The sequence below is a fragment of the Pteropus medius genome, unplaced genomic scaffold (assembly GCF_902729225.1).
Source record: "Pteropus medius unplaced genomic scaffold, Ma_sr-lr_union100, whole genome shotgun sequence".
In the NCBI taxonomy this organism is placed as follows: Eukaryota; Metazoa; Chordata; class Mammalia; order Chiroptera; family Pteropodidae; genus Pteropus; species Pteropus medius.
This window is the reverse complement of record NW_024349800.1, coordinates 24573669-24599412: the sequence shown is the minus strand read 5'-3', so window position 1 is coordinate 24599412 and position 25744 is coordinate 24573669. Positions and strand designations below refer to the sequence as shown.

The 25744-nt window shown below is 36.1% G+C and overlaps 1 protein-coding gene across 1 annotated transcript in view; it reads left to right on the top strand.

Annotated features, from left to right (window-relative positions):
- The window catches only part of COMMD1 (copper metabolism domain containing 1), a 108747-nt gene extending 83348 nt beyond the window's left edge, over positions 1 to 25399 (top strand). The window contains exon 3 of the mRNA XM_039887045.1: positions 25174 to 25399. Within this exon, the coding sequence (XP_039742979.1) occupies positions 25174 to 25281 (108 nt within the window). The 3' untranslated portion in view covers positions 25282 to 25399. The remainder of the gene's footprint in view (positions 1 to 25173) is intronic.
- The last annotated feature ends 345 nt before the right edge of the window (positions 25400 to 25744 follow it).

Genomic DNA, 25744 nt, shown 5'->3' with positions numbered 1-25744 from the left:
ACAACAGGTTTAGTAGGAGTTGTATATAGTTGACTTCTAGCAGAAGAACAGGCTTATAGTCCCTACTCTGTTTAAACAGTTGCTAAGTGGAATAAAGAACTCCTTTCTCAAGTAAATTTTATTTACCAAGCTCCTTTTTAAGAATTACATGCTCATAAAACTAGTGAAAAAATACAAAAATATGTAAAACTTTAATAAGATATCCCCCAATTCTACCAATAATGGTCACATTCAATTCACACTGTCTTCCTTGCAAATACAAACATAATCATACTTATGAGGTTTTAAGGAGTGGTTGGATATTTCCCTCTCCCTCTCTCTCTCCCTTACCCTCTTCCTCCTCCTCCACCCTGTCCCCATCTTCTCTGAGTCTAAGCCAGTTTTCTTCTAGAAGGTCTCAACTTTTAGATATCTTACTACTATTTCATCTGTCATTTAACTTTTTGTTATTGTTGTTGTTGTTGTTCCTGTTTCCTGTAAAATCAAAGTCTAGAGATTCAGATTAAACATTTTTGGCAAGTTCATAGGTTGAATTTTGAAATGGAAGTTTTACTCAAAAGGAGAGAGACAATTTTTAGGGTATAAAGCTTTGTGTATGATAAACTCGTAAGGAATCCAGCATCTGAGAAGGGTGTGGTCATAACAGAGGGAATGACAGAAAATATTCCCAGGTACTGGAGACAAAGCGGCCTTTAGTTTTCAGGAAGCTGGTCCTATATATTGACTATTCATTAATGGACACACCGCACTTGAAGTATTCAGACTAATTGGATACTGAAATTCTGGCTTTTAAAAAATTTAACTAAATATCTCTTTATTCTTTCTTAAATCAGTTTAACCTTTGAATCGTTTCTAGATTGGTTTTGTTTTGTTTTTCTTTATAGGATCAGCCCTAAACACAGCTTCCATTGTCATGAGTCAGGAAAACACATGGCTTATTCACTGACTTCTAATTTATTATTAAAATTCTCAGTTTTATGACATCTCGAAAAGGCTCATTTGATCTTTTTTGCAGTTAGGTGTAAATATGCCACCATCAGTTGTTTTCTAAATGATTTTCTATTCTTTAGATGGCAACCATTATATTTATACACATCTTATCTTACTAGTATTCCTTTAGTCTACATAGGCTCTATAGTTTTGTAACTGGCCTACATCTAAATTAGACAAGCTAAGATTTATATCCAAAGTATTTTTTTTTTTATTTTGTAGCCTCTTCCAAGCACAAACCTTAGATAAATCAGAGATGAGAAAAATGACATCAGAATAATTCCACTGATCATTGATAATTAAGGCCTTTCAACTTTGCAGTTTGGAGTACTACAAGAACATTATCTCATAATTCTCAAATGACTCACTGAAGTGGTAGGCAAATACTATTACCCTAATTCACAGATGTAGTTTGTGGTCTTTAAAAGGTTAGAGAGCTACTTCATGTAAGTTAAAAGCAAAAGAAGAGATGATTTTGAAAAACTGTTTCTTAATCTTTCTAGACCACTGTAAGTCCACAATTGTTCCTTTAAGAACTTTCAGGATTATTATAATGGAGTTTGAAATTTTTCTAGTTAAAAAATAAAAACATAAAATGAAAATTTCATTCTCTTCTGGTTAGTGCATTTTATGCTCAACTAAACATTTCTAGTGGGTGCTTAATAAATAGTTAATGATAATGGTCCCTCTTATGAAAAATATTTAAGAGTTTATGCAGAATAGTGGACAGTATTTTTTTTTTATCATCTAAATGTCCTTAGTGTGAATAACATTTTGTTCTTAAAGGTTCTCCAGGACTAGACAGTATACCTAGCATTCAAAACCAATTTGGTGTGCAGATTATTAATATTAACTTTTTAGATAGAGACACTTCTATACATGAATTTATGTTATTCTTACTTAAAACATATTTCTTCCTCTTGTCTCCTGCTTCAATTAGTGGCATCTTTTAGGCTGGAAATATCAGCGATCTTCATTACTTTTCTCTCTCTCACCTCTGATTCATTTGGTTTCCTCCTCCTGTGTTTCTACAGTATTTTGTGTACTCATTTGTTCATTCATTCATTCATTCATTCATTTATTCCCATGGCCACTGCCCTAGATCATTTCCTCTTTTCCTGGGTTCTAATCTTTTGCCTTTCTAGGCTTTCGCACTGCTTCCTGAAATATACATCTGACCATTTAACTTCTCTCAAATGCTTCCATCACCCGGAAGTCCTAATACCTTATTAGGAAATCTGACCTTGACTATGTCCCATCCTGACTTTCCTTTCATCAGACTAGACATTTAAACTTTATACAAACAATCTTTGCACTATTTTTGTACTTTTGTTGTTCCCTCTACTCTAAAATATCCTTTCTATTTCTTCCTGTAAAAAATCCTAGGACAGATGCTATTTCCTTCATGAAACTCTTTTAATTCCTGCAGCCAGACTTAGTATCCCCTTTGTATATACATTCATAATACCCAGGCTAAACCTTTTCTATTAGATCTTTGACATTTTATTTTGAATTGTAGCTTATTGTGTATATACATCTCTTCTGTACTACCATGAGCTTGTTGTAGCTGGAGACTGTATATATAACACAGTCACAACTTAATAACTTTGCTTTCAACTTTAATTTGAATTCTGTAATTCATTGAGCAGGTCAATTGAGCAATTTCAAGAATTGATTCATCTTCATACTACTCCCTAAAAAGTGACTAGAAAGAATAATTTTGTTTCAGAGATGATAAAAGCTCAGGAAAAAGTTGCTGTCTATGTACATGTTTTCTGAAATCAGCAATATAGATAGAAATGGAATCTTTTATTGGCCATAGTAAACCATTCTAAACAATTAAAATTTTAAAGTTGTATATATTCTACCTGTATTCTTTTCTATGCAATGTAGGACATTAATACAGGTTTACAGGATTCTGAACAAACTAATATCCCTTAGTTTGTTCCATTCTTATATCCTTCCCACCAACCACTCATTCATCATTTAGAAGTACTTGCTATGTGCTAGGTACAATTCTAGGTGCTAGAGATATAACCGTAAACAAATATAGTCTGTCTTCTAGGTAGGAAACAGATTAAGAGTTGTACAAAACACAGAAAATCTATATGATTGTTAGAATCTGGGCTAAATTGCTTGCTTTGAGTTTAAATTTCTATTTAAATCCTTGCTTGTCTATCACCTTCCTTGCCTTTGCTAATTTTGTTTAGGGGTTTGTATTCAGGGTTTCATATTGTTTAGTAATATATAAATATTAAATATATAAATATTAAATATATAAATATATAAGTATTAAATCTAAATAGAATTTATTAAACTTAAATATTATTTTTGAAGTAAATATGTTTTTCATGCTAAATAACATGTAAGTTCTTAGAAAAATCATGAACATCAAATATTTTAAATTTTAATAATTTTTCAGCATTAGGGGATTATATTTAAGAAAAATGAAGAACTTTAGAAAATGAACAATCATTTTTCACTTGTGTGGAACTAAGTCTTTGTATATGGTAGTTTGCTTGAATCAAGGTGCGCACATATGCACACATACATGTTATTTTTTGTCAAATGAACAATTTGTTTCTCTTGGGTACCAGTTAATGTTATGTGTTTGCTTATCTTAAAAGCCCATCAGGTCTCCTTGGCTTTAAAAGTTCTCTGTGCTCTATCTAGGTAGCTTATAGCTTACTTTCTGCTCTTCCTAAGCTATAGCAAGAGAATATACAGATGGCCAATAGACATGAAAAGATGCTCAGCATCACTAATCATCAGGGAAATGGAAATTAAAACCACAATAGGGTATCACCTCACACCTATCAAAATGGCTGTCATCAATAAATCAACAAAACAACAGGTGTTGGTGAGGATTTGGAGAAAAGAGAACTCTCATGCACTATCGGTGGGACTGTAAGTTGGTGTGGCCACTGTAGAAAACAGCATTGAGGTTCCTTCAAATATTAAAAATAGAACTACCTTATGATCCAGCAATTCCATGTCTGGGCATTTATCTGAAGAAATCCAAAAACACTAATTTGAAAAGATATACGCATCCTTATGTTCATTGCAGCATTATTTACAATAGCGAAGATACAGTGGCAACATGAATGTCCATCAATACGTGAATAGATAAAGAAAAAGTGGTTCATATTTACAATGAAATAGTACTCAGCTGTAAAGAAGAATAAAATCTTACCATTTTCAATGACACGGATGGGTCTAGAGGATATTGTGCTAAGTGAAATAAGTCAGACAGAGAAAGACAAATACCATATGATTTCACTTATATGTGGAATCTAAAAAACAAAATAAATGAACAGACAAAACAAGAAACAAACACATAGGTACAGAGAACAAATTGATGGTCGCCAGATGGGAAGGCAGTTGAGAGGGATGGGTGAAAAAGAAGAAAGGAATTAAGAAGTACAAATTTCCAGTTATAAAAATAGTCACTGGGATGAAAGTACAGTATAGGGAATATAGTCAATAATATTGTAATAACTATATGGTGTCAGATGGTACTAGGCTTATCAGGGTGATTACTTTGTAAGGTATATAAATGTCTAGTCACTATGTTGTACACCTGAAACTAGTATAGTATTATATGTTAACTGTAAATGAAAAATAAATTTTAAAAAAAGTCCATCGTCACCTACTCTGTTCTGCCAATTGACCTAAGAAAAGCTATTTTCCCTACTGGTCCCAGCTAATTAGATGAGAGGGAGCTCTGAACAAGGATAGCTCATCAATAGGCCAAACAGCTATTTGTGACATGGTTTGGTGCTAAGGCAGAGATAATTGTTTTGGGGTAAGAGATTTTTCTCAAGATTTTCATCTTATTGATATAGGGAAGCTGCCAGATGGTATTGAGCACTGTAGCTGAGAGGTCACATGGAGTTTGGGTTAGGGTAGTTATTATTGGCCATCTGTTTACTGTTTTCTGGAAAAGAGAAGAGAATAGGACTGAAGCAGAAGTAGAGACACTGCGTGTGGGATGTGCACATGCATGTGTGAAAGACTTTGTGAGTACGTTAAAGAAAGATATATGCTTGAAAGAGAGAGTCACAACAGTTCCTGATGGTTTTCTAGGTCCTGGGAAGCCCAGACTGGCGGCCTCACCATCCTACAGACCTGCCATGCTCATCCCCAACTCTGTGCATTTGCTTAAGTTGGTCTCCCTACTTTTGGCCTTTTCCCCTCTTTAAGCCATTCTGAATATTTCTGCCAGATTAGTGTTCCTTAAGATCTCCTCTGATCATGTCATTTAACTGGTCAGAATTCATTAATGATTTCCTCATTGCCTTCATAATAAAGTTTAAGTTCTTTAGCAAAGTGCATAAGTCCTTTTCCAACTCTACCTTCTAGGATATTTTCTCTAAAAGAACAAAGTCCATTTAATTTGGTGTTTTAGTATCACAGGTTGTGATGAAAGTCACTAGCTCTATTTTCTTGGCTATTTGTTTCCAGGTATTTTACTGACAGTAGCAAACGAACTGGAAGTCCAGAATCATTTGTTGCAGAATAAAACAAATGGCTCTGAGGTTGAAACATGAGCTGCTGGCGGCTTATCTCTCTCTACCTGGTGAATGTGGGTAGTGGTATGTTCTGGGGCTTATGCCCCTGGTGGAAGACTTTTATGAGGCCAACCTTCCCCCATCCAGCTCTTGCCAGCTGACAGGCAGTCTGATGAAAACTCTGTCTGATGATGAACCTGACAATGTGCCAAACTGTCCAGTAACCTTTTCTTTAGGCTTTAAATTCTAAAGGTTTTTATTGATCAGAAAGAAATAGCCCTTTGGAGATCATTTAATTTTTGCTTTGAAAGCCTTAACCACTAGTGCCAACAGAGTTGACTTATAGTATGGATGGTTAAACTGATATTCATTTGGGAATTTTTAAGAACTTCAAGTTTCATGCGTCAACATTCAGCCTTATCCTCTATTTTGGAAAAAAAAAAAAAGTGAAGAGCAGCAACATAAAATTCTTGGCAGGGTATGAAATATAATGGTCTCCTTCATAATGGCTCTCCATTGTCTATAGACCATCTTTTAAAAGTTACCTATAAAAATCTTTACTCGTTACTCTAGAATCCCATGTATTTCATACTTTTCCCCCTGTGTCCCATTCATTCTCTAAAGGAATTCTCTTTTTCAGCCAAATTAGTCTGTTCATTCTCTTCCCTTACTATAACAAACCAGGCATATCTCTACCTCAGTGTCTTATCACATGTTTACCCAGCCCGAAATGTCCTTTCTCCTATTTCTAGCTTACAAGGCCCAGCCTTATATTTACTTCCCCAAATTAGAATAATGATAAGTTATATATCAGCATCAATAAATACTTTTTAAATAAATGACTCACCGTTTCACTGGCAGGAGAAATCTGCACTATGAATTTATAGTAGTCCTAGGTGACTCTGGGCATTTTGCAAATAAAATTTCAAAGGTGTCATACAAAAAAATGCAGTTTTTAGAATCTTTGAAATAGCAAAGATCAACACTGAGCCCACTTTTCTACACACAACAGGCTAGAGCTGAGAAACGATTATTCCTTTGGATGATTCTTGTACTCACCACTTAAGTCCCACCACTCTTCACCTGCTTTGGCTCTTTCTTTGGCCTTCCTGCTCCATAGGCAATTGAATTTAAGATGATGGTTGTAGAAATATCCAAAGAAAACAAAAGGGCAGTCTTTCAAGGATAAAAGAGAGAAATTGTCACATCATGGTCCTTGGTAATATGTCTTAATAGCTGAGAGCGGTGGTAGAGAAGACTGACTTCTTATATACTTATACTTACTACAACCTCCTAATTGATAATACCCAGCAAGAATAGCTCATAAAGGATATTTAATCATGGGTTAGGATACCAAGAAATGAAATATTTTTCAGAAAGTAATTTTCTGATCCTGGCTCAGAGTGGGGAGTAATCACTAATGTCTGTTTGAGTCCTGAAATCACTTTTTAGGAGCCATTTTCTCCAAAGAGTGAGCCCTTTGGGACAATAGAATTGGTTTCAAAGGTTTCAAAGCAGCTAATTCACAGGAGCAGGAATTCATTTTGGTCTTAAATATAGTTATTCCTGTCTCTTCCTACAAGCATTTTGATTAGACAATAATGGTTGGTATCTGTTCAGTGTTTTAAATATTGTCAAATTCATTTATTATATTGCCTCACATGAGGGTTTCCTAAAAGACCCTACAAAGTGGGGCAGAATAGATGAAGAAAGTTAGGTCTAGGAGTTTAAGTGAATTACCCAAATTCATGTGAATATTAAGTGATAGAATTGAAAGTAGATCCTAGATCTTCAGATTTCTGGTCTTGAGTTCTGTAATTTTATAATGTCTGGGTCTTCATTATCTTCCTGCAAATGATCTCATCCTGCTTTTGTATGTGTTAGCAAAGGAGAAAGGCAATAACGCTAAGTCCATAGCAAGGAGACAACAATGCGAGAATTGAATTTTTAAACTGGGTCAGCCTTTAACCATAATTTATTCAGTCTTCTCTACCACCTTGAATAAACTGTGTGGGAGGTGGCTAACAGTTTTCTCATGATGTCAAAAGTTTCAATCTACCGAAATTGCCTTTTAAATTGTTTTAATTTATTGTCTTTTGTTTTCTATTGAAATGTGAGTTCCTGAAGGCAGAGACTCTTATCTTGTTTACAGATGAATTCTTAGTGTCTAGGACTATACCTGTCAAGAATAAGACACTCAATAGGTATTTGATGCCCAATTCACTGACTTCATATTTTATGATCCTCATATTGCCTCAAATCAAATGTTGGTTGCTTTTCTGACATCCACTTTCTACCTTAGATCTGGCTGGGTGGCTACCGGTGTAAAGGAGTGTGGACATTGATCCAGAGCTGCTTGAAGTTGAAACAATTATGTTTGTGTGGTAAAGGTCTTTGAGTCAGATGGCAAATAAGTTTTTCTTTGTTTACCTTTTCTTTCAGTGCTGCTTGTACTTTAATCCTTTGTAGTCATCAATATTTCCAAGTCTCTTTAGCTTAAAGGTGGCATATGTCAAGTTCTGACTATACCATGAGATGGGAAAGGTCGTGAAGCATTGCTTTATTAAACTGTAGTTAGAGTCTGAGAATCTGGAGTTCGCTAAGAAGTCTTCTGCATGGTAAGACTTCTGTGATAATGTAGGTGAGGGAAATACACAGACATGTTTGAACCAATGCATTAGCAAGTCTGCTATTTCCAAGAATAGAAAGCACAAAAATCCAGATGCTAAAAGCTTAATAAAGCCTTATTGTTTAGTTCTGAGACTTTGCCAGTTTCTTCATGGTAGAACCTGGCCTTTTCTAATGCCTAATATTTGAATATTGGGTGGTCTTGTTGAAGTAAAAACCTCTATTAAGAAGAAAGAGGGCAAATAGTGTGCCTGATCCTTGCAGGGAGAAAAAGACTCTTGAAAGAGCACAAAGCTCTCAAGATGTTAAGCAATACTATAAAAACATGCAGGAATTGATTTACTGTTTGGGGCTTGTCATAGCCTGAAGCAGTTGGTGCTGTTCTCCAATGTGAGAACTTTTTTGTTTCTCTCTGGACAACATCAGGCTCCAGGAGTCTTTCACATGACTATTTGTCACTATTAAGAGCCAAATGCCTGTTTTGAAGAAAACAGAACAGGTAGTTAATTGTTTAACAAAACTTCTTATAAAGTATCAGGGGACAGGATGTGTGTAACAGCATAGAAAGAAAGACTAACATTTATTGAGTCTGTTTCACACTAGGCATAGTGTTGGATGCTTGCACATGTGCTATCTTATTTCATTTTTGTAACAGTCCTATTAGATATTATTTTTCTGTTTTCTAGATTTGGAAACCAAGACTCGTTAAATGACTTTCCAAAGGTCACAGAGCTAATAATAGTGGAGCTGGATCTAAATCCAAATTGTCTTACACTCAAACCATTGATTTTTTTTTTTACCCCTGTAATACTGCTTTGGGTTCCATGGGTAATGATGGTCGGGCTCACTTCCTGACTTTCCTAAAAGAGGGAGAGGGAAACTGAGTATAAAATGGCAAAAACTTACATACTCCTTTCTAATCCTAACCTTCAAAATGTTAAAATATACTGAACTTTTAAACATAATACTGAGATTTCATGAGTCTTGTAGTGGAGTGAGCTGAGAAGTGTTTCTCCCCAAATTAAAGATGTTTGTAAAAGTATATATAGTAGTAGTCCCTTATCCCTGGTTTTAGTTACCCAAGGTCAACCACAGTCCTAAAATATTAAATTTCTCCAACCATCAACATTGTCTGCTCCTGACATTCAACCATCGACATCATCATGGCTTCATGATCCAGGATCACCTGAAACAGATGATTCTCCTGACATATCGTCAGAAAGTCAATAGTAGCCTAATGCTAGGTTATAATGCCTACGTCATTCACCTCACTTCATCTCATCACATAGATATTTTATCATCTCACATCATCACAAGAAAAATAAGGGTAAATATAGTACATTAAGGTATTTTGAGAGAGGGAATGGGGAGAAAGAGACAGAGAGACAGACAGACAGACAGACCGATACCTCATTCACATTAACTTTCATTAAAAAGAAGTGGTTCAGGACAGACCTCCCCAAGATGTGCCTTTTTGACTTGTGGATTATTTTTAGCTGAAGGCAGTAAAGATCTTATGGGCCCAAGAGAAACGTTTACCTCTTCTATAAAGTATTTAAGTTGGGGGCCTTGTCAATAATAAGAGCTATTACCAGAAATAACTTTTTATGACCTATCTAAAGGCAGGGCAAACCTCTTATTACTGAACAACTGCTCTTATCCTGTGAATGACCTTCCTCCCCTCTGAAGCCCCAAGGTCCCATCCCTCACCCTTAGCTCATAATGTCATATATAACTCATTTTCTCTCTGTCTCTCTGTGGTTTATGACTCTCACGTGTATGTGGGGTTCCCGTATATACATATGTAGTTATATTTGGTAATTTTCTCTTGTTAATCTAATCTGTTTTGTGTAGATTTAATTATTAGACTAGCCAAAAGAACATAGGAAGATAGAGGAAAGTTTCTTCCTTCCACAACAGTATATTGTTATAATTGTTCTATTTTATTATTAGTTATTGTTATTAATCTCTTATTATGCCTAACTTACAAATTAAACTTTATCAAAGGCATGTACATATAGGAAAAAACATAATATACATAGGGTTCAGTATTATCTGCAGTTTCAGGCATCCACTGGGGGGTCTTGGATTTATCTCCCACAGATAAGAGGAGACTATTGTATGACTTTCTGGAAATTTCAAATAGAGCCAGTATGTCCTCAGGAACAGAGGCTTATAGTGACCTTCAGGGTATAGCATCTTCATTGTCATCTATTTAGATTTAACCCCCAGTTAATAATTACCATTATAAAACAGTTCATTTTATTCTAAGTATTTCTTTGAGGCAGACTCAAACTTAGGGCCTCTCCCCTGTAAGTGACAGAATTAATGGATATTCTGTCTTAATGTTCATGTTATAGTACTTTTAATGAGGATAAGATAAAGACTTTGCATTAGAATTTTCTGTTCTCTTTTCAGAATACAGATGTAATCCCTCATTTCAGCACAGTGATGAGAACATAATTTTCCATTTGCTCTGCTGGAGGCCCTGCCTCACAATTTGAAATTTGGGACATAGGAATTGTTTGTTTGTTTGTTTTTCACCCCTAGGGATCATTTGACTTTCATTTGACATTCTAATTGACGGAGGGAGGAAAACAGGAAAATGATGGAATATTTGCATTAATAACATAGAAAAACCCAAATTAAATTAGATTCCAAATCTCAAAAGTAGGTTTGTACTTCTGTACTTAGAGGAATTGGTACAGCTGCTATAATCCTTTTTTGTTTTGTTTTGTTTTGTTTTAATCTCTGACAGAGGATTGATTTAACATAAGTAGAATCATTTTATTGATATTTTCTAAGAGAAGGTAGGGAGTGTTAAAAATTCAGCATAGTAAATTTGAAGATCTAATTGGCTTTAAGTAAGCAATTTATGAATTGGGCAGCATCCCATCTACCAACTAGAAGGGCACTCTGAGAGTTGTACAAAATGGAAGATTTTTATAAGAAGAAGGATGGAGAAAGAGAGCTGTTAAAAAAAGAGACAGGATTATTTTCAGTCTGGACATCTTTTCTTTGGGGGAAGAGAATGGAAAGGGTTTTTATTATACGGATTACCTCTTTTTCCTACCGGAGTGGGGAATGGAGAGGGCCCATGTGTCAGGTTACCTTTCTGATGTTTGGCCACCAAATTCCATATGGGTTGATTATGTTTCTGGGAGAAGTTGAAGCTGCAATTAGATCAAGTATTAATTCTAGGTTTAGTATCATGGGCTTTTAGCAGGAATGACACCATTTTGGGCCTGCGGATTTTTCTTTAACAGGAGGATGAGAATGACATATTAAAACGATATATTGTAAAACAGTATATTGTACCTTTGTCCTCTTGTTGTGGGCAAGGGAATTATGGAAATGAAGTATAACTGGCATATTAACTATGCACTTCCTGTTTTTTCAGTGTTGTTGAATATTTTATCTCTCAATTTTACTATAAGAAAATTTTCTGATTTGAATATTCTCTTCTTTCTTAGGATTGACAGCAATAGGTTGACAGGAAGGACAGAGTTCGCACTTGAGCCCTTGACCCTCATTAGCAGTCCCCTAAACAGTTTCACATTCTTGGCACCTCTAGCCTGGAGTCTTATTTGCATTTGGTGCCTTTGTCATACTCTTTCACTCCACTGCACTGGCCAGTGTCAGAGCAAGAGCTCATCAGGAAGGAACATGCACACTGTAGCACTTCTGGTGTTCTTCTACTAGCCAGGGCTTTTGTACTTCTTGGGCTCCTACAGGCAACAGCAGGATATCTGGAGGCAGCCATTAAGAGGCATCCAGAAAGTGAGATGCTACTGCTGATTTGGCAGACTTTTGGCCAGACAAGATTGCTAGAGGCAGTACATAGTGTTAGAGTGAAGTATTTCTTTTTCCCTTTGAGAATGTAAGTAGAGATGCTTAAGCAACCAATATTGTTTTAACGTTGCTGGGCATGAGAGATTGTGATTAAATCAGAGAGGTGTAAAATATAGTTTTACCTACTCCCCCCAAACTGTGTTAAGTTGCTTTAGATGCATTATCTCATTAAATCTTCACAGCAGTCTTACCAGTTAAATCTGTTAAAAATCACTATTTCACAAATTAGTAAACTAAAACCTATCCAGCCCTAGTGCTAGAAAGTGGTGTTTTGATTTAGATTTGAATTTAAGTTTGTATGACTTCAAAGCCTGTATTCACTAATTACTGGGGATAGGAACTAGTACGTAGATGGGCATGTGCATACACATAGAATCTAATCATGAGGAAAACATCAGACAAACCCAAATTGATATTGTATGAAGGAACTAGCTTATATTTGTCAAAAGTGTTGAGATTAAGAAACACAAGAAAGGCTAACTGAGAAATTATCCCAGATTAAAGGAGACTAAAGATATATAACATCTAAATGCAGTCAATCTGTGATTGTAGGTTTGATTTAGGAACAAGAAAAAAAACTTTAAAAAGGATATTATAGGGGCATTTGGTAAAATTTGAATTTAGACTGGATTAGATACTAATGTTTATCAATATTATATAACAATGACTACATAAGAGAATATCCTTATCTTTAGGAAATACGCACTAAAATTTTTAGGGATAAAGATGCATGACATCTCCTACTTACTCCCAAGTGGTTGTGTGAGAAAGAGAATGACAGCAAATGTGGCAAAATATAAACACTTGAACAAATGGTGAATCTAGAGAAAGAGTATAAGAGAGTCATATTTTTGTCATATTTTTTATATATTTGAAGTGATGTAACAGAAAATTTTAAATGCTTTCTATTTTACAAATGTTGCTAAAATTCATCAAAAACTAGCAAAACCCAACTGAGGCATCTCAGCCAAGAGGTAAGGACCATATTTTATTCATGCTTCCTCCATTGGCAAAGAATTTGCCAAACCAAGTTGAGGAGATAAACATAGACTGCAATTTCACAGAGGAATTATATTGTTATTCTGTCAAGATGTTTTTCTTCTACCTCCATTGGGGACATGCCTCAGTTTTCTTCACAATAAATAGTTTTCACTGATATTTTTGTCCCATTTCTTTTGACGCCTCAGATAGTTCATATTTCTGGTTTATTAATATAATCTTGGATAGAGTGATAAGTGTGTTATTTTTCACAAAAAGGATAGTCTCAGAGTAAGCGTTATTAATTTTTACTAATTATTTGCTTATTTTTATTGTAACAGTGTACATGCTGGCTGCATTCTCTTTAGGTTTTTAGTCAGGCCTTAATTATGAATGACTGAACTATTCTATTTTAGGCATTACCAAGAGCTCTCTTTCCCTTTATTCTACCTAGTCCTGTTTATCATTGACTTGGCCAGAGACTAGATGTAGGCCAAATAGGAAGGATGTTAAAAGTTTAAAATCACAATTTAGTGTATTTATCTTTTTGCATTCCAGAAGTTCCTATAAATGCTGCTGTGGTTTTTCTCATGTTGAACAATTTGGTGTTCTTGGGTTAGACAACAAAGCAGAATTGGGAATTCCTCTGATTAAAGATGGACAGAATCCCAGGTTTAAGCAAGTATTTTGGTTCTGCTGACTATGATTTGGGATAATGGGATAAGGTGTCTCATTCAAGGAGCTCCACATATTAGTCCATAGAACAACAAAGATAAACCTTGCCTCCAACTCTCCTGGTGATGGGACAAGTAGCTCTCTATATAACTGAATCCTCCCTGCTTCTCCCTCCCCAGCTCATCCCGAAACACACAGAGAAAGAGGGAATAAAGTCCATCTTGCTTCAGAATAATAACTAAGTCTCTTGCTAATATGCTTCTCTGTCTGGGTCACATGCACATGTTAACTTAGCTGTGCTGTTGCCCCATTACACTTAAAATTAAGTTAGAAATATTTTATATGCTGCTAGGATGTATTCATTCCCTATCAAGATGTTTTTATAGGCCACCTCAGATTGACTTTGGGTTATTATACTGTCAACATGCAGCTTTCTTTTGAGACTTTGTTAAAGTTAACTGAATCATAGAATAACTTTCATATGTGGGTACTTAGTGAGTATTAATGATGATGTTTATGTTACATATGAATGTGAGTCAGGATTGTGAAATGGTTAAATGCTCAGACTGAAACCAGACAAACCTGGGTTTAAAACTGCCTCTGCCACTTACCACCTGTGTGGCCTTACACAAGTTGATCATCCTTCCTCACTTTCCTCATACATGAAATGGGATAAAATTTTCCTCACCAACGTGAACTGATGCATGTAAAGCACTTAGCGTAATGTCTGACATTTTGTATGTGTTCAATAAATGTTAGCCGTTATTAGTTATCATTGCTGTTAATATTATTACTATTGTAATGTCTGTGTCCCCCTAAACTGGCTTATGTCTTCAGATTTGTCACAGTTTTCCCACAGTCTCTCCTGCCAGTTCTTACAGTAGTTCTTCCAGACTGACTTCTTTTTAATTGTGGCTTTTTGTTTTTAGGCATCTCATTTTCCCCATGTCCAGAGATGATATTTGCATCCCCCTCAAATTTTTCTATTCTCTCCACTGCTTCCAAAGTCTACTGAAAAACTGGTGGCCAAATAAGAAAGTCTATTTCTTCTCCAGTTAGGACCTGACTACTTTACTCTGTCTTTTGCAAAGGACTGAACTTTTAATCTCTGCTTTCTCAATTTGTGGGCAGTTTTAAGTAAATGAGGCCTTACTTTGTTTTCCTACATAAATTGGACCAGAAGTGTATCAAAAGCCATAAAATCCATTGCATTATCTGACACAGTCTTCCTGCCGGATATAGCTGAAAAAATCTGCTTTGGGTCAGATGCACAAGGTCTGTCACTTCTCCAGTTGTTCAAAGAAGCTTACTTCTGGCTTGGATTCTTTCTAGTTAACATGGCTGTTCTAAGGATCAGATGAGGTTATGCATGTCAAGGCACTTTCTAAACTGTCAAGCACTGGCTTAATATGAGGGATGATTATTGCACATGAACAAAGGCCCAGCAACTTAAGTGATGTCAAAATTCAACCCTATATAGTAAAAATGCAGTCTCCTCTCTTCTGCTACCTCTAGAAGTCTGCAGTAAGTTATTTGAGCTACAAAGGCTAGTGACTAACTTCATGCAGTGACTATAAATCCTTTGTTCTTCCCTCATCCCCATATTCTCTCATAGAATGGTGTGCCAGACCCTGAGTCAGTCTCCAGGGCTGGACTTTGGAACAAAGTATGGCGAGCAGTCCCCTTCCTTGCAGCTTTTATCCTGGCAGCCCCAATAGATTAAGTGACATTTCAAGATTAAGTTCAGTGAGGATGAAGCCAGATATGGCTTCTGCCAAACTGGGCCGTCAGACCTGAGCAATCATCAAGTAGCTTTTGTATAAATGTGTTTTTCTTGTTTCTGGACTATTAGAAATCCTTTTCTGTATGATGTGAACAGCAAGCCTAGAATCATGTGTGAGATCATTATCATCATCATCATCATCATCATCATCATCATCATCAACGGAAAACACTTATCCGATGCTTGATAAACACTGGATCCTTCAAGCACTGGAAATTGTGTCCCTTGCAGATTTATGTGTTAAAGTCCCAACCCCTAGTACCTCAGAATGTAAGTATTTGGAGTTTGTTGGAAACCCCCCCAAATTAGCCCCCTTTCCCCATAACCTCAGGAAAAAAAATCATTTAAAACTTTTTATCCCCAAATCATTTTCTGAATTTGAAAGTCCTTCTATCCTTGATCATTTCTACCTTTGCCCTTTTTACATGTTTGCTTCCTCAAGAGAAGGGCCAAGGGAAATGCTACTTTTTCACTATACCTATTTCTGCTTAATTGTGCTATTGATAATTACTTAAAAGACACCTCATTAAGAACACTGGGAATAGATTGATGCTATTGGCAGAGCAAGTTGGTGATCCTTTTAGTTGGAAAAAATCTGCAGTCTCAGAATTGGGTTGATCAGTATTGCTTCTGTGTTCCTCCTCTGCAAAAAAGTTTGTCATTCATTGCCAAACTCCTTTTTATTGGATGTGTTAAGATATTTCCCTCATCTTAATCTGTAGATTATCAAGAACCCCTTAGAAAGCAATTGCCAATATATACTTTGTTCTTGCCTGACCAGTGGTGAGGGTGAGTTTTGTTTTGTTTTTAATATTCTCTGTTTCTGTCATGTAAATATATTTTTGTTTGTCAAAGTTATTTACAAATGAGTTCACTCTGGACTGTACCTCATTAGGAATGACAAGGGCCCAAATCTGAACTTTAAACTAAAATTAGCAACAATACACTTTTTCTCAAGTTTTAAAGAGTTTTATCATTTGGTTTCTCTGAGATTTAAGTGAAATTTCTCCCTCCTTCAGTGTGATTTGCCTTTTCATCTATTCAGCAGTTCTTTGTCCATTTTTACATGGGAACTAGTTCTACTTATCCAGAAGCTGATATGATTTCCTACGGATCAAGCCAGAACACCTAAAAATAGTTTCCTACTCAAATATTTTTTAGTCAGAATTTTTCAGAATACAGAAAATCTTAACAGCTAAACATTAAATGCTGCCGAAAATGAAAAGTTGTAAGATGAACTGGAGCACAATGTTTTGAACACAGAAATCAACCAGTGATCTAATTGTATTGAGCTTTTAGTGTTTATATAACTTGGCTCCATTTTATTTTCTTTCATTGGATGCTTTTGAAATATCTTTGCAAATACTTAAGTCCTGGTGTTTATGTAAATCAGTATAAAAGCAGGCATTTTAAATTAGTTCCTATTCTGTTACATGTATACACTAATCGAGTTTGAAAGTGTCCAGATTCAAAGTCAGATGTGAATGTTAGCAGGTGATGGGTTGAATCAAAGAGCTGGGAATTCTGGACTTTGTATAACTGAGGCTAGTCTGTGGGTTTCTTTTGTTTTTTTTCCAGTGGTAAAATGAAGATTGATGGTACCTCTACCTTTCGCTATCCACTGACCTGTAATGGGGAGCAGAATACACGTCAAGCTGCTTTAACATCTCTGGGGGGAAGAAGAATAGTGCTAGTCTTGGTTTAGCAGTACATCATTCAGCCAACGAAAGAACCACTCATTCTTGCAAGGTCAAAACTATTTCCTCCCTCTCAGAAACAAGTCAGGGTTGCCTGGGCTGAAATTCATGTTCCTTTTGACCATACAATTGTCGGGACAGGCATGTCTAGCTTTTTTCCTAAATTATGGCCCCAACTTTTTCCAGTTAAGATTTTTGTAAATCTTTTTATTTTTTTATTTTTATTTTTTATTCCCACCCCACTTCCAACCCTGACCTATGTATGTTGCCATCTCCCCTTAAGAACTGGATCTCTGAAGGCCAGGCGTCTCCTACCACACGCTCGTGGCGCATACCTGGGCCTGGCACACCCGGGGTATGGACTGTGGATCCACTGGGGCACAAACTCAGGACTTTCTGTGTGTAAAGCAGACATGCTAACCACTACTCTATGGAACCACCCCAGATTTTTGTAAATCTTAAACCAAAAGAATCTCAGGATCCTGTTCTTGGCATTCTCTCACTTTCTCTCAGAGATTCAAAGTTTGAGTGGACAGTGTTTTTTTTTAAATTTTAATTTTATTTTATTAGTTTAAAGTATACAGTACATTGGTTAGACATTTATATAGTTTAGAAAATGATCCCCTAATTGCTCTTTCTCTCTGGCTCTTCACCTAGCCATTACATAAATGCTGACTGCATTCCCTATGTGATGCTTCCCATCCCCATGACCATCTATCAACTACTAATTTGTACTTCTTTAACCCTTCACTAGACAGTGTTCTTGGAATCTCATTGCCTTGTTCACTTTCAGGCCCTGAGCCTGCAGATAAAAATGAAAGTGCAGCTGCAGAAAGATGTGTCTGTGTGTAAATTCAGCCTTTGGTTTTCATTGAGATTATCTTGCTAATAGTCCCTTTGTAAGATTCCCTAAGTTTTCCTGGTGCCTAGCAACTTTAGTGGTTAGGTGATTAGAAAGGCATGGAGAATATGGATCTGGGATCTTTAAGATACTTCACCTATGGATCTGTGTGTGTTATGAGGTAAGGAGAAAGATATGCCTTTGGTACTTTCCTAATTCTTTTATATTTTGTGCCCTACCTATACCTCTTAATGGTAGGTCCCTGTGTTTTAAGGCAGGCCACTTGGGTTCATTCTTGTTGGAAGAAAATAAATCTCCTGATTTAAGTAATAGAAAGTATTAATGACTTTTTGGATTATCTCTTCTGGGAGTATTTATGTTTTAATTTTAAAGACATCTAGGCTGAGAACAGTAGTCCTGGTTACTAAAGGAAGGGAAATATTTGGGACAAGAAGATCTTTTTGACTTAAATTACTCCATATGGGAATGATTCTCAAAAGTAGTTATGTGATGTCATGATTAAAGTTTCTCCCAGTAGCTCTGATCTCCTTTTCTGTAAAACTTCTTGCAGAGCCGCTATGACTTAGATTAACTGGTTTAAATTTGACTTTTTCCATTTTGTGGAAATATTTAAAAGATGGACCCAAAAAGGAGGAGGAGGTGAAGCAGCAGAAACACAGATAATAGGACTCTGAATAATTAAGATTTGATGTTATTTTAAAATTTTGCCACTTTATGTATAAGTCTCTGTGTGTGCCACACAGAGTTGGCTGCCTTAGCTTTGTTTAGCGGTAGCTTAACATCAGTGTAGATCTGAAACTTCCTAGATACCCAATGTTTTTTTCTCCCTTGAGTTTCTAGTTAACTGATTAAAAGTTCATTTTCCCATAGAGTTTATTTTTTAACATAATTAGAATTTGTGAGAGTGGCTTTTTAATTTTTTTTAAAGCATTTTAATTCCTTTTATCAGATTGTCAAAATCTTCAGAAAAACTCAGTAATTGTTGTCCAGTGATGGTTAATGCTTTTATACTACACAGGTTAGTATTGTGTGCTTTTCTAGGAGGTTATGGGAATATGGATAAACATTTCGTTTAGAAGCTACTCTGGCTCTGAAAGCACCTAGTATATGCCGAAAATATTACTATTTTCATGTATTAGAGTGAATTCTTTTAGTTCTTGTGATGCAAGACTGGGCAAATTCTACCCCTCCTCCCAGTGGTGACTCAAGCCCTGCACTGAGAGAGATAGGGTCCTTGGCTCTGCACAGGAAACAATTCAAAAACGAGCCAGAGTTAGACACAGAGAAACATTTATTAGAGAAGGAATAATACTCCATAGATAGCATGATCTCCTCTCAGAGTCAGAGAATGAGACTCTGGGTGTTTGGAGAATTGAGTTTATACCTGTTTTTTAGTTTCTGTGAAAAATTATTGATTATAAGGAGTAAGGAATGGGATGAATGGTTGGGTTTATTTTTGTATAGGGTACAGCTTTGTTTTCCTTTTATGGTAGAGTAAATGTTGATGGTATGAGTAAAGATTTGTTAGTAATCTCTGCAGGAATCTTCCTTTGTTCTGTAGGTTCCTCATGGGCTAGCGTAAATGTTAAACCAAAGAGAATGTAGAGTCCACTACATGCTGCTAGACACAGGTATCATTAGCCAGATACCTGTGTCTAGCAGCATGTAGTGGACTCTACATTCTCTTTGGTTTAACATTTAGCCAATCTGTGTCATTCTCATGCTTCGTCCCTATATCACTTGGAGACCCTGCCTTAGTCCCACATTAGCTCTTATTTGGCACATTATAAACACCTTTTGAGTTTTGAGGTGAGTCATTTTTAATTTATTTGCTTGGTCATTAAGTTGCAGTCTTAGAACTCCAAAAGGGTCTGATTTCAGTCTTTTTTCATCCTTAATGGGATGGTTTGCTTTGTGATTTACAGTACAATTTTTTTCCCCTTTTGGAAAATTGGGTTAGCATGCTCTTTACACATGAGATGTAGGACTTGTTGGCTATTATATTTGAAATGAAGATTTCCTCAGGATAAAAATGGCCTGAGTAACATATCCCAAAAGATATTTGCACACCAGTGTTCATAGCAACATTATTCACGGTGGCCAGGACATGGAAGCAACCAAAGTGTCCTACGATAGATGATTGGTTAAAGAAGCTGTGGTACATATATACAATGGAATATTACTCAGCCATAGAAGAGATGAAATACTGCCATTTGTGACAACATGAATGGGCCTCGAGATAATCATGCTAAGCGAAATAAGCCAGATAGAAAAAGTTGAAAATCACGTGATATCACTTATATGTGGGATATAAACCTAAAAACAACAAATGAACAGGACAAACAGAGACTCATGGACATGGACAATAGACTAGTGGTTACCAGAGGGGACGGGGGAGGAGGGAGGATAGAGGTAGAGGAGTAAAATGGGTCAAATATGTGGTGACAGAAAGAAATCTAACTATGGGAAGTGAACACACAATGTAAATATATATATGCCTTACTATTAAAATGTTCAACTGAAGCAAATCAGATGTTGTTAACCAATGTCACTATAAAAAACAACAAATAAATAAATTACAGAAAAAAACATTAATACCCAAGGCCTTTAAATAAAATTCTTCTACCAACTTTAAAAAAAAAATGGCCTGAGTAAGGGTCATTGATTGTAATATGTAATGGTAAAAATTTTGTTGTAAGATTTTTAAAGATTATAAATCACAAATTTCCTTTTTTAAAGTTGTTTTAAGCTACAGTATAAACTATCCATTGCTTTAGATATGGGATTTAAGAACAGATTGTTGATAGAAATGAGGCCATGTTTCTGGTATCAAGGTCTTTGATGCAAATTCTTAATGAAATCTCATCTTCCACAGTTGTTCCTATTGTTGTTCTTTTTCTTCTTTAATATCAAAATGCTACTATATGAAATTTCAATATCAAATGATAAGAGAAAAAAATCAAATATTGGTTCTGGTTTACCCTATTATTTACACTTAGAGGCAGCCTTTCTACCAACTTAGACATGCTGAAAATCCTTGCTCTGCTCATCTTTGGAGTTTGTTTTGGGTGACCATGTACTTTGGCAATCTGAAGAGACTTATCTTTATGTTTATGCTGAAGTGATGATTAAGGCCAGAGAGTAAAGTGAGAAATGAACAGTACCCCAACATAAAAAATATTGGACATGGCAGAGGAGGAGGAGTTGGGGATTGGAAAATAAATATCTTGACCTCTCTTTCCTCTTGCCTGAACCCAGCTGTAAGCCAGAAAACAAGGGAGTGATACAATCTCAGGGAACAGCTTCACAAGGCATAGAACAAGGCAGAGAAGGGTGGAGATTGGATATGAAAGGACAAGTGGAGAATAATCAGCACAGTTTTCAGGGAACTATAAAATTTTAATTTGGGGTTAATGGTTACTTAGAAAGGAACTTAGAAGATCCTTTGTCTCAGAGAAGTTATTTTGAGGTCTCCTGAAGGAGTTAAGGGACAGTATCAATGATAATTCTGAGAAAGCCACAGGAAGTATGGGAATGAGTGGTGAACACAGGTTTACTTATGGAGATGTTCTGAACTTCTCTGGGGGGCAGTGTTCAAAGCTATTGGGTATCAATCAATTTATTATATAATTGCTCTTCAAGAAGCCAGTGCCAGTTTTGACCTTTGCGACATGTCCTTGTTCTCTCTCTCTAGTTGTTAAACATAGAGGACAGAGTGGCACAGCTGCAGGTTAGAGGGTTAATTTAAGTTTATGAAAACACAGCCCAAACAGAGAGATAGGCCTGATGGCTAAAGTTTTTGTTCAGCCAGGAATACCTTTGTGTCAATAAATAAAACCAAAAGAAAAAATTTTGGAATAAACCTTATGAAGTCTGGCCAGCTATATGGGGCCTTCTTCAATCAGTATTGGTTAGCGGGATCCTAAGGCACGCTTTCCCCCTTCATTCCTTGACTTTAGCATTTTTTAAAGAAACTACAACATGTTAGAACTTGCCAAAGTTATATTATAATGCTAAATATAATGCTAAATATTATAACGCCAATAAATTGGGGATAAAGCTTTGTGGAAATTTTGCATGAGAAATAATAATACAATAAAAAATAGATTATAGGATTTCTATTTTGTTTTAGTTGAATTTATTCTAAATGGTTCCACTTAGATATTTAATAAGTCGTAGTCCTTTTTTATTTTTGGTATTTTGTCACTACAGTATTGTTTTGCCAAAGAATTGCTCAGGGTATGTTTATGGGCCTAGATAAGGCAGTCATTTAAATGGACTTCCTCCACAGAGGTAGCTTAGGGTGTAGATGGGGAAAACCAAACACTTGGATAATAACAGCCTTCAATTATTATGTAAACTAGTAATTAGTTATACTCTCTGATCCTGCTAGGAAATGGGTTTTAGCTAAATCATTAAAAATTTAGATTTGACAAGAGTTTCCTGAAGAATGTTAGAGTGGTTACCTGGGAACAGAGTTCCTTAGGAACCTATGCGTTGTCCTTCTCTGGAAGTCGTTAAAGCCAGTTTGTTGTTTTTGTTGGTGGTGGTTTGGAGACAGTGGCCTCTCGGGATCCCTTCTTAGGCTTTTATGACTTTTTAGCTTTTGCCCTTGGAGTGAATATTTGAATGTTTTGCCTCTGCTTTTTTTTTTCCCCCCTAATTTAAAATAGTTATTTAAACTCTTGAATTTCATATATTGCCGTACTCCCCATGATCACAAAGTACATAGTCTTAATAATGATTATTTATCTGCTAATCAGTTTATGAGTCTACTCCATGCTGTAGCTACACTCTGCTAAAAAGAAGCAGGTTCTGACTCTTGCCTTAGATACTTACATACAGGAATTTAGTCTTGCTATATCTCATGATTATGATTAGTTAGGCCTAGATAAAGATGGATGACTTTGAAAAAAAAAGTGTTTCAAATTGCTCAGTACTTTCTGCCTCTGGTTTAATAAGCATCACCTGCTTTTCCAAAGAAATTTTCAAGTGCATTAGATGTACCTTCTGTAGGGTACAACAGTGAAATGTGAAATTTGAAAAAGCCTCGTGTTAAGCCCCAGTTTAAAGGCTCTTGAATTCCTGATAAAATATTGATAGCACAACTAGATGAAGCTAGGCATTGATAATACGGTTTCAGGTAAATTGTTTCTTCAAAAGTTATATGTGGTTAAACGTGTCTTTCTAAGACTTACTGTGCATTGTGTCAAGGGGAGAGAGGTAAAGGTTGGGAGTGGATGGAAAATATTTATTTAACTGTTGGTTCTCTTTATCTAGCATGTTATTTCTTTTTAGTATGTGATTTCCCTTAAAAATAAACTGAGGTTCATCAATACTTAAGAGATCTAATCAAAGATAATGTGATTACTAAAACTTACAACAAATTAATGATCCCATCTCAGAAAAGATCTTGGCTATTTATTAATAAATTCTGCTCAGGCATTCCTATCTTTATTAGCACTGTCCTTGATAATCTCTGCCCATATAAATGGAAAACCAGATGATTTATCATTGTAACAGACATTCTCTCACTGAGGTGAAACATGGGTTACATCATTTTCTGCCAAGTTTCTGTATATATGTTAGACTCTGGTAATTATTAGTTTCTAGACCACTGTTTCAAAAGCTAATTTTTTTTTTTAAAAGTCAAGCTAAAGATCTCAATAAAACTGAATGAAGAATAATAGGCTTTCAAATCTGAGATCTGCTCTTAATTTAGCCAGCTGAACTGCCTAATTTGCCATAAATTTGTTCTTTTTTCTGAAAGGAGATAACCCTTCCTGTAACTCAAACACAGGGAGCTTCTTCTTTTTTTTAAAATTGGTTTTGCTTTCAACTAAATGAAAACCTGATAGTGTCTAAGCTCACTCTTTACCCCTCTCCCATCCAAATACATGGAGAAATTTCCCTGTAGTCCGGGAAAGCTGCCTTCCATCCCTTTGGGAGACTTTCATCTGAGAGGCCCCTTGGTTCTCTCTGTACTTGTTTCTCCTGGGGGATATTCAGTGCCATTGGTATAGACTCAGCATAGGAGCTTAGCAGTAGCAAAGGTGCTTTTTCAAAGTCAGCTCCTGAAGGTTCTTCTAGCTGATGACAAAGAAACTCCCTCCCCCTGAAGAGGCTTGTGATCTTCTTTGGGATGAGAGTGAGAAATGCCATTGTATTTAGAGAGGAAAATGTAGAGGAAAAAAAAAGCAATGATCTAGTGGCTCTGCCATCAACAGAGGGACAACAGGCATGTCATTTAACATGCCTGGGGCCTCAATTTCATTGTCTGAAAAGGTAGTTGGATTTTATGATTTATAATGATTCATACTGCTCTAAAATTACATAACTGTTGTTCTTGAGGATCTTGAATATAGTCACTCTTGGATATATATAATTTGTCCTTGTCTTCAAAACAATGTGTACCTAGGGTTTGTTTAGTGCACATGAAATTTCTATCATGGTACTTCAAAGGCCTTTTTCTTTGTTATCTACCCAGTCTAGGGCTGATTGACTGATCCTAACAGTGATTATAGAGAATGCGAAGGAAATTTTAGAGAGCTGGCTTGCTGCAAGTAGAAAGGCCCTAGAAATGTTTAAGGCTATTTCAAGATCTGGTTTTCTTTCAGTTATCTCGTTGATGTTTCCCAAGCAATTTGGTCATAACATGTCACAATTTCTAGTATAATCACAAAATCCAAGTTAGCCCAATTACCAGGCTAATACAGAACCAACTCAAATCCTTCTTTCACTGTTACATTGCAGGGTACTGTGAAGATAGCATGGACTTTCAAGTCAGCCAGAGCTGGGAGTTCACATTCTGACTCTGCCTTTTTCTGAATTTGTGATACAACTTAACCTCTCTGTACCCCAGGGTCATCATCTGTAAAACAGCAATACTTAAGTACTTACCTTAAAAGTTATTGTGAGATCAAATGTGATGATAGACGAGAAGAACTTCTCATGTGTGTCATAATGAGGACACCTGACTTTTGAATACCTCTACCATTTATAAAACATCTCATTAGAAGTAGTTTCATTTAGGGTATTGTGTTAGATTTACTTTGCTGGGCAAATATCTTTTAAGTGTAGAGGCCTGAGTCAGGCTTGCTGGGTAGGGGCCCAGGGACTTTGGAGCGGGGTCACGCCAGATTCAGAACTTTGGCTATCTTGAGGGTCTCTTCTAAAACATCTTTTTATGTTTTCTAGGAATCTGAATTTCTGTGTTTGGAATTTGATGAGGCCAAGGTTAACCAAGTCCTGAAGAAGCTCTCAGAGGTCGAAGAAAGTATCAGCACACTGATGCAGCCAGCCTAGATGAAGATGGGAGTTGCTGAAGCAAAGGTGTTCATGATCCCTCCCAACTGAACTGTTTTGTTTTTTTAAAAAAAAATATTATTCACCCATTAGTATTAAATCCTCAAATTCAAATCTTGCCTGCCTCTGCTTGCGGGTATTTCTTTCTTTCACTTTTACAGTTGTTCTACTGCAGGAGTTCTTATACTTCATCAGGCAGGCAGAGGGCACTTGTAAAAGCATTTTTTAAGAAGGAGGCTTCCAGGACCCTATCCCCAGGACCAGGCCGGGGTCAACTTTAGAAACCCTTGTGGTGGTGGTTTATTCCCGGGTAGGATTTTATGCATGATAAATTATACAAGAATTAGAAAAGGAGGAAGAAAACATTTTACTCATGTACATACAAGGCTGACCAAATGCTGTATGTGCTGAGCTAGAGGAGCCTGCCTAGATAACCTAGAAGAGATTTACTGACCCTCCTTCA